Source organism: Cucurbitaria berberidis, assembly GCF_010015615.1.
Source record: "Cucurbitaria berberidis CBS 394.84 unplaced genomic scaffold K460scaffold_4, whole genome shotgun sequence".
Classification (NCBI taxonomy): Eukaryota; Fungi; Ascomycota; class Dothideomycetes; order Pleosporales; family Cucurbitariaceae; genus Cucurbitaria; species Cucurbitaria berberidis.
In genome coordinates this window covers 242,024-250,315 of record NW_024468938.1, presented here as the reverse complement: position 1 = coordinate 250,315, position 8,292 = coordinate 242,024, and the positions used below count along the sequence as shown (strand labels likewise).

The 8,292-nt window shown below is 52.1% G+C and overlaps 3 protein-coding genes across 3 annotated transcripts; 2 read left to right on the top strand and 1 right to left on the bottom strand.

Moving 5' to 3' along the window:
- Positions 1-217: 217 nt before the first annotated feature.
- Positions 218-1,339, top strand: K460DRAFT_289559 (NAD(P)-binding protein; the record flags this gene model as incomplete). The annotated part of the gene is made up of 3 exons (XM_040929131.1): positions 218-402; positions 482-1,202; positions 1,253-1,339. 3 exons carry the CDS (start codon positions 218-220, stop codon positions 1,337-1,339), a joined length of 993 nt encoding a protein of 330 aa, XP_040785265.1.
- An 880-nt stretch (positions 1,340-2,219) lies between these two features.
- Positions 2,220-2,789, top strand: K460DRAFT_367660 (uncharacterized protein). Its single transcript, XM_040933615.1, has one exon. It carries the CDS (start codon positions 2,436-2,438, stop codon positions 2,733-2,735), a length of 300 nt encoding a protein of 99 aa, XP_040785264.1. The 5' UTR covers positions 2,220-2,435; the 3' UTR covers positions 2,736-2,789.
- K460DRAFT_396201 (uncharacterized protein) lies at positions 2,759-8,155 on the bottom strand. The gene is made up of 2 exons (XM_040936087.1): positions 7,200-8,155; positions 2,759-7,155 (listed from the first exon to the last, which is right to left on the bottom strand). Exons 1-2 carry the CDS (start codon positions 7,809-7,811, stop codon positions 3,106-3,108), a joined length of 4,662 nt encoding a protein of 1,553 aa, XP_040785263.1. The 5' UTR covers positions 7,812-8,155; the 3' UTR covers positions 2,759-3,105.
- Between the last annotated feature and the right edge of the window lie 137 nt (positions 8,156-8,292).

Below are 8,292 nucleotides of genomic sequence, written 5' to 3'. Positions count from 1 at the left end.
TGCTGATTGGCCGGTATCGGCATGGTGGGGCAGCGGCAGAAAAAAAAGTTATTGAAAGTGCTACTGGATTGCAAACAGCGCAATTAACTTGAAATAGAGTCTCAATTACGACTCAGGGGGCAAGTGAGAGGTGTAAGCTGCTCAGGTCTCGGATTCTTGCGGGTCTGCATCTCGCGTTTCTCTCCCTACCTCTTACGATTCCACCCTATACCCCGCCATGGCCGACGAGAAACCCCATTGCAAAGTCATCCTCGCCAACAACATCGCCAAAAGCGTTCTGGAGGAAGTCCGCGATGGTCTAAGCAAGCTTGAACGCAAGCCGCTCCTTGTCGGCTTCCTTTCGAGCGCGGATCCAGCCGCGAGGGTGTACGCAGAATGGACGGGCAAGACGTGCATGGAAAAGTGAGCCTCTTCGTGACGTTGGACATGGTCGATGCGCCATGTACTTGATGAAGCGGACTCGTGCTTATATGTATGACAGTGGCTTCGCCTTTGACCTCCGCGAAGTTGACCGCGAACTCCTCGAGGACGCTCTCATCGACGCGAACAACGACTCCGCTGTCAATGGCATAATAGTCTACTACCCCATCTTTGGAAACCGTCAAGATCAGTACCTACAGCAGATTGTATCCATTGACAAAGATGTCGAAGGTCTCTCCCACCGCTACATCTTCAACATGTACCAGAATATCCGCTTCCTCGACCCCGCCAGCACGAAGAAGAGTATACTACCGTGCACGCCGCTCGCTGTTATCAAGATCTTGGAGTACTTGAGGATATATAATACCATTTTGCCGTATGGAAACAGGCTACATGGGCGCACCATTACCGTCATCAACCGAAGCGAGGTTGTAGGCAGGCCACTGGCAGCTTTACTGGCGAACGATGGGGCGCACGTATACAGTGTGGATATCAGTGATGTGCAGGCATTCACCAGGGGTGTTGGTTTGAGGAAGAGGAGACACGAAGTGGTTGAGAAGCCTGGCTGGACACTCGAGGACTGCCTACCCATCAGCGACGTGGTCATCAGCGGTGTGCCAGGCGACAAGTACAAGGTACCGCTTGAGAAGATGAGGGACGGAGCTGTGTGCATCAATTTCTCGAGCGAAAGGAATTTTACGCCTGAGGTCAAGGAGAAAGCTTCGATATACGTGCCTGCCATTGGCAAGGTTACTATTGCCGTATTATTGAGGAACCTGCTGGTAGTTACTCCGTGTCCCAGTTATTGTTGATGTTACTAATATGTTCGCAGCGTCTTGCGCAAAACAAGATCGATGCCGCAGCTCAAAGCGTAGAAGAAAAATCTTCGGAAAAAGCAACCGCTCCGGCAACCGCGTAGCCGCACACTCTACCAAATCAACCGCCATCTACCTATTTTGATACCCATTAGACGGCATATCTGCCGTACACAGATTTGTGAAACCTTCCTCACAAACAATATTTGATTTACTATGGGTTTCTCCCGAAACTTGTGCATTATTTGAAGTTTCAATAGCTTTTCTGCACGTGGTTGCATTGCATCTTGTTGACCTATATATGGGACATTCCAGATAGGCATTGAAGACACCTTCCTTGCCGCTTCGGTTCCAGTCCTAACCAAGCCAACACTATACAGCCCTAGTAAGCACTACCACTTGTTTCCCGAGTACAGTACTACCCATATCATATTATCTCCTTCGATTATATGAACTAGTCGACTTCTTTCGCATTAATCCAGAAAGTAGAGCATTTTAGAGTCTGCGCCTAAGTTCGCAACTATCACCCATGTCGCTGCCGGTTCACTAAGTCTAGCAACCTATGTCAACCTCGGTGACTACAGTTTGATCGCTATAAAAGCAATACATATATCAGTGATCCGAACTTCTCGAGGAACAATCAGGTCAACGGAAACCGGACCTCCAAGTTAGCCGATCTGTAGACTAAGCGAATCATATGATAAACAGAATCCGATTACCTCGCAGTTCATTTCATGTGCTTATGTACACATCCACAAGCTGACATGTTGTAGCACCGTCAGTTCTCGCATCCGTACGTCATTGTCTCGGCCATCGGTAAGCGTTGAACACCGAACACATACAGATATATATATATTTGTTACCACGACTCATTGCGAAAAGACTAAGTTTCGATTGTCTATATACCACATTCTCTGTATTTCTTTTTATACAGTGACTAACTACAAGCCCCCTTGGCCCCGCGCTCACGATGCCAACCTTCACGACGGGCAAATCCATCATCTCGCTCGTAAACCTCGTCACGATGATCGGACCGTATCTCGCTGACTGGAAGTACGTTCTAGTTGCGTTATCCCATCTCCCTTCATTTCCCTCGTGTTCTTCCCTCCCAAACCCTATTAGCTAACCATCCCCAAAAGTGAAACACACATCTACAACCCCAATTGGCCCCCACACGCACGCTACCACAACGGCCAAACAATGTCCATGGGCCTCTTCATCGGCCTAATCACATGGTACACTCTGTACTTCCTGCTACCCAGCATTCAGTCCCCTCTTCTCCAACTGGCGCATTTGCACTGGGTCGTGGTGCTGCAGAGCTTGATTTATATTTCGAGTTTGACGGGTATTCTGTATCCCGGCGCCCTGTGGATGGATCCGCAGTTTGGCGAGGGCAGTCCACAACTTTATGGGTTCCCGGTTTTTGTGGGACTTGCGTGGGTGGGGTGGTATATTGAGAGGCAACGGCTACTGCGAGTAGTGCTGAAGAGGACACAATAGTCTTTATTATCGCAAGGTTGACGATTTTGGTAATGAGATAGCAGGGTTGGAGGTTGAAGTTGACCTGAATTGTTGGAATTTGTACTACAGATATCATGTTTGTAGCAGGTACATGTAAGAGAAGCTCGCATTTGCGTTGGACATAACATGAAAAATAATGTTCCTTCAAGAAATACACACATTCGGCATCATCATCCAGTCCCAAAACGCCAGCTATGCAGTCATACTTATGGTACATGTACAAGCATGAGATTCACAAAGGGCATTTGGGTATGTCGTAAAATAAACGACAGATCCTAAACAGATATCCCAACCTTCAAACTCCATATACAATATCAAACATTACTGGGAAATAGGTGGGTTCATCGAATCAAGGGCCCTCCGGTACAGGCACCGGCGTGCTCTCCAGCTTGATTTCCGGTGGTAGAGGCTCGTATATTTCGCTCTCCGCCTCAGGGGCAGGGCGCCGTGAAAGCGGTCTTTCCCTCTCCTCATAATACATATATTCTTCTGGTCGGCTGCTGTGCCTCTGTGATGGAGGACGCTCATACGAAAATGGCACATACTGGTAGTGTTCTGGTTCGTAACGAGCTGGCTGGTACCCACGCGGCTGTCGAGAATCACCACGCACACGAATAATCTCATATTCATGTACTGGCTGACCATACTCATCAACGTAGACTGCTTGCGGCCCGCGGGGCTCATCGTAGCGATAGCGTGGTGGGGAGTATGGGTGCAGACGATCTTGAACAGATACATAGTCACGTGGTTGCTGCCGTACGCGTGGGTAGACGCTATCCTCTGGTGACGGTTGCTCTATGCTCGGATCTCTTGAGTATGCCGGCTCATAGTCGTGTTCCGCAGTAGGTTGCGGTGTCTCCTGTTGGTCAATCCGACGACGCTGCTCCTCGTACCTCCTACTCTGCGAGCGGCTCATGCTGGATGCGCGGCCGTATGGATCATCTCGAGCCACGCTCATGTAGCGGTAGAACCGGGAAGGCATCCGATGTTCATGGGGTCGGTCCCTTCGACGATGTGGTCCAGCTCTCCGTGGAGCACCCGCTGAGGAAGGTGCATGAATGTAATGACCATTGACACGGTGTTCCTCGTATCTAGAACCGTTGGATACAGTAGACGGGGCCCGAGGATGTGGTGGCGCAAGCGGTTGAATTTGAGCTCCCAATTCACTCGCTTTTGAAACATTTAGCGGTGGAGGCGTATATCGTGAGCTATCTTCAGATTCCTGTACCGGTGCAGAAGGCTTTGTTTCCGGTGGGAGAGGCAGTTGAGACTGGGTAGATTCACTAGCAGACGTCCGACCAGGTACAAACTCTTCTAAGAAACGGTCCGCAGCCGATTGCCCTTGAGGCGGACTCGCTTCTCGTGGTGGAGGCTCTCTCACGTAGCGGTATTCCGGTTGCTGTTCGTCTTCTTCATAGTACCGGACCTGGCGGGGGGGATAAGTAGAATACTCCCGGCTGCCGTGGCTTCCTTCTCGTGGGTGCGTATAGATGACCTCGTCCTCTGGTGGACCGCGAAACCTATCCTGTTCCCGGAAGACAGTGCGGCGACCAGAATATTCCTCATAGGCATGGCTAGGGTGGGCTATCCTAGGGCTCGGGGCATACTCTACGTACTCTCGAGGGCGAGAGTACCCTTCATCTAGATGCTCCCTGGACATCTGGCGAACAGGTAAATTAGCTCCATTAATGCGCTCGTTCGGGTCCTGGAGACCACCTACATAGTATCGAGGCTCGGCATGATATCGCTGCCGGCGCTCGGCAGGCGGACTGCCCTGATAGGACTGCTTCTTGGTCATGGATGTCGAGGGTTCATTGGCCTGGGCTGTCAGAGTTGGTCGAAGAGGATCATACTCATTCTGCGTTGTCTTCGAGGGTAATGATGACTCCTTGGGGGTGGTGACTAGAGACGAAGAGCCACGTTTCTCCAAGGCGTCGCCTGCAGTATCAGTTGTGCCAGAAACACCTTTTGCATCCTTAAGGCCAGAAGAAACAGGTGAGGCTACTCCATGACTATCGATCACACCGATCTTAGGGAGCGGCACCGGGAAGAGACGAGGGAAGACAGTCGCAATCATAAGCAGCTTCTCGTCGTCCATACCAGGGGCATGAATGAATCCGCGGATGAAGCGCTCATTTGGTAATTCGATCATATCCTCCTTCCAATCCAGAGGGGCGTTTTGTAGTCCATGGCTAGGACCAGTTTGCTGTAGTGACAGATGCTGAGCTTGGAAATGTGACAACAGATTCAATACAGTGTAGGTTTTTCTCTCTTCCGGCTTCGAGTAGTAAGCAGTGGTAATTTGGTGTGAAGATGCGACTTGGCACGCTTTACAAGATAGACCAGGAGCGTTCTTCAGCCCCTTTGGTATCTCATGATTGGAAAGGGCATCGATAAAGTGATTCAGGTTTGGTTCATGGTTGAACTCAATATGGAACTTGGAGATTACACGGTGCAACAGAACGTAGATCCGGAGACTATTGGGCATGTCTTTGATGCCTGATGTCTGCTTCCAGATGTCCTGTGCCATCCCAATGACGGTACTTACTTGCTTGTCAAACGAGCTGGTACTGTGACCGGCATCTTCCGTACCATGAGAATTGGTGTCAGCGGGACCCTGGCCTGGTGGTGGCATAGCTGGAGGTGGTGCTACAGCAGGATTGATCATGGCTGGGGACGGAATGTAAGAGGTATGACCTGTTTGGTGTCCATAGCCAGGAGCGCCCGTTGCTTGGTATGCGTAGTTATCAGCTGGAGTAGCGTATGGCTGGGGGTACCCAAATCCTGGAAGAACACTTGAAGGGGTCTGCGGTGGAGCAAAGGGTCCATTGTACCCGCCATACTGGTAAGGACCTGGACTGGCTTGAGGTAGGTGAGGTTGCATGTGAGGTGTAGACGTTCCCGCACGAGAATACCCACCATAGTAATTACCATAACCAGTGCTGTTAGAAGGTGCATGGTAAGCGTGCTTCACGGAAATGGGATCCGGATGAAACGGTGTTTCCTCAGGCCACTCGGCTTCTCTCCACGCAACCACGACGTTTCCCACGCTGAACGCATTAGTGTGTCTGGCTCCAAAATGCTGGATGACGCCTTCGAAGCCGTAGAATCTTGTGTTGCGATCGCAGTCGTTACCGTAGCAAAGAAATATCTCTTTGCGAAACTGTTCTGTTAGAGGTTTGAGCTTGTTGTCATAAACCCATTTCATGTCATCTAGAACGAGTTTTGGCTTAGTATTTGCGTTAGTATTAGAATCCTGTCCAGGTTGTCCCAGGCGAGCCGCTCCGTCGTTGGCGGGGTCTGCGTAAAATGTGCGTCGAACATACGAAAGAAGGTCGGCCGCAAACTTTGGGCTGTTCTCGTAGGTAACAGCATTGCCACGGTCCCAGTCCTGGTTGATGAATTCTTCGGCAATGGTGCTGAGCCGGGTGCGGATTGGTCGTTGCGATTCCTCCCAATCTCGGTCCATGGCTTCCTTTGTTTCCTTGGAGTTGCCATCATGATGACGGCGGTCTGTTGTTCTTGTGGGAAGCACAGCTACTCGAGACACGTGGTCAGCTTCGGCCTGTTGGGCATCAGGGAGTTGGGCGAGTAAGCGGGGCTGAAGCACACTCCATGCATGGTCGTTCATTGGCTGCGAGATTTGAATGGCTGCTTTGAACGAGTCCATGTGGCGCAAGATGTTTGGAGGAATGGGAGGGTCCATCTGCTGGCACCGTTGCTCAATGTCCGTCTTCCGGTTTGCTTTGGCCTCGATGGCATCATGAAGATTTCTCTGCGTTGGTGCAGTACTTCCAGTTGGAACAGGATGAGGCGTGAAAACCTGCGGTGGAACGGTTGTAGGCCTCGGTTGCACATATTGTGATGGAGCTGCAGCTGTTAGGTTGGGCACTGCAGGGGTATTTGTGAAACATGAAAACGCGCTGCCCGTGCTGACAGTTCTTGACACATGAGAAGCATACTTACTCGCTGGGATCGGGGCATAGATCACAGGAGAGGGCATTTGGCGCGTAGGGGATTTGGACGGTTCTTTCTGCGAAGTCGCTGCAAGTGAGGGCGCAGCAGAGGTCGCACGCTGTTCTTGGTGCTCCTCCCACCACTGGTGCTTGACTTCCCAGCGCTCCCAGTTTTCGGCGATTCTCATTCGCTCCTTTCCTCGTATGTCAAGGCCTTTGGACCACTCCTCGGCTGCTGCAGGGCCGAGACGCAAGGCATCGTTGAGCTCCTGCGTGATTTCCGCTACATGCTTCTTGTAATAGTACTTCCCGATTTCGATGTCTGCGGGGGTTGTTGCAGACTGCAGGGTGTAGGCGGTAATGTAGTTGTGGTCGTTCGTAACGAGGGCGAATGGAAGAGCGGGTCGCAGCGCAGAGGCCGCCGAAAAGAGAAGACTCGAGTCCTACAAGGTCAGTTACGATCCGGTACTACGCCAGTGCGACTCACTGTCTGACACTGCTCCAGCAGACATGGTCCACATGCCCTGACAGCAAAAGGCCATATCGCCCGTACTCCTGTCTCGCCTGGCCCCTTTTGCCATATCCTCTCACCCGGTGTAAAGGAACTGAGCTTGTCACAGAACTGGCATCTCTTACGCCACGCGAGCTGCCACATTTGCAGCTCAGTGAAGCCTGGGAGCGGCTTCGGGGGCTTGGTAGGAAGCGCATTGCGGGCAGAGGCCCACAATGATTCAGACTTTAGGAGACGTAGACAGCCGTGTTCTGGCTTGGAAGTAGAGACGTTGCGCACGTCTGTGAGATAGGAAAGAAACAAGCGATTGACCTGGATCAAGCGACCCAGGTCTGCAAGCGAACAGTAGAGGAAAACATGCTGCCACACTGCCGGTGGTAGCCTGGCACATGGTCTGAAGTCGCCTGAGGTGGAAGCAGAAGACAGACAGTCTAGTCTGGGCTTCTTTCCCTGCTCAGACGACAGATCTTCTGCCTTGCGCTTCATGAAAGGCGCAGGATTCTGCACATCGCTCGTGGGGGTGTTGGACTTGGCCTCGGTTCCGTAGAAGTCGGCAGAGGAGGCCACGCTGGACTCGCGCTCCTCCATTGCTGGCCCCAACCGTCCGCTGAGCTGAAGCTCACAAGAGCCTCACCACCAGTGCGCGACAGGCTGCAGACATGGGTGGAGAAGCAGTGGGACGGGGTGCGGGATGGCTGTGGGTTCGAGGGGGATGGTATATGGTATATGGGTCGTAGTGCAGATGCTACAGATGGGGGGGGGAGGTGGTCGTGATGGGAGTGATTGAGGGAAGGATGGATGCCTAGAGAGCGACCTGTGTCGATAGGAGAAGGGTCTCGGGCTGCGTATGGAGGACGACCAACAACAACTATTATGGTTCGCGGCCAGGTCAGGTGGTGCAGCGAGCCGTCGCCCAATGGTGCAAATGAAGCGGACGAGGAGGGACTGACTGACTGACTGACTGGGCTGGCACGCTGGCTGGTGGCGCACTAACTAGCGCCAAGCATGACATAGCTGCTTCACGGGGACATGTGTTGCTGCGAGGCTGTGCTTTGCCAGGGTCGACGTT

Excerpts from the sequence above, each read along its gene's own strand:
- K460DRAFT_367660 (XM_040933615.1), top strand. The coding sequence starts at position 2,436 with ATGTCCATGGGCCTCTTCATCGGCCTAATCACATGGTACACTCTGTAC.
- K460DRAFT_396201 (XM_040936087.1), bottom strand. The coding sequence starts at position 7,811 with ATGGAGGAGCGCGAGTCCAGCGTGGCCTCCTCTGCCGACTTCTACGGA. Across the intron at positions 7,156-7,199 it reads TGCTGGAGCAGTGTCAGACA|GACTCGAGTCTTCTCTTTTC; the intron begins GTGAGTCGCACT and ends CTGACCTTGTAG.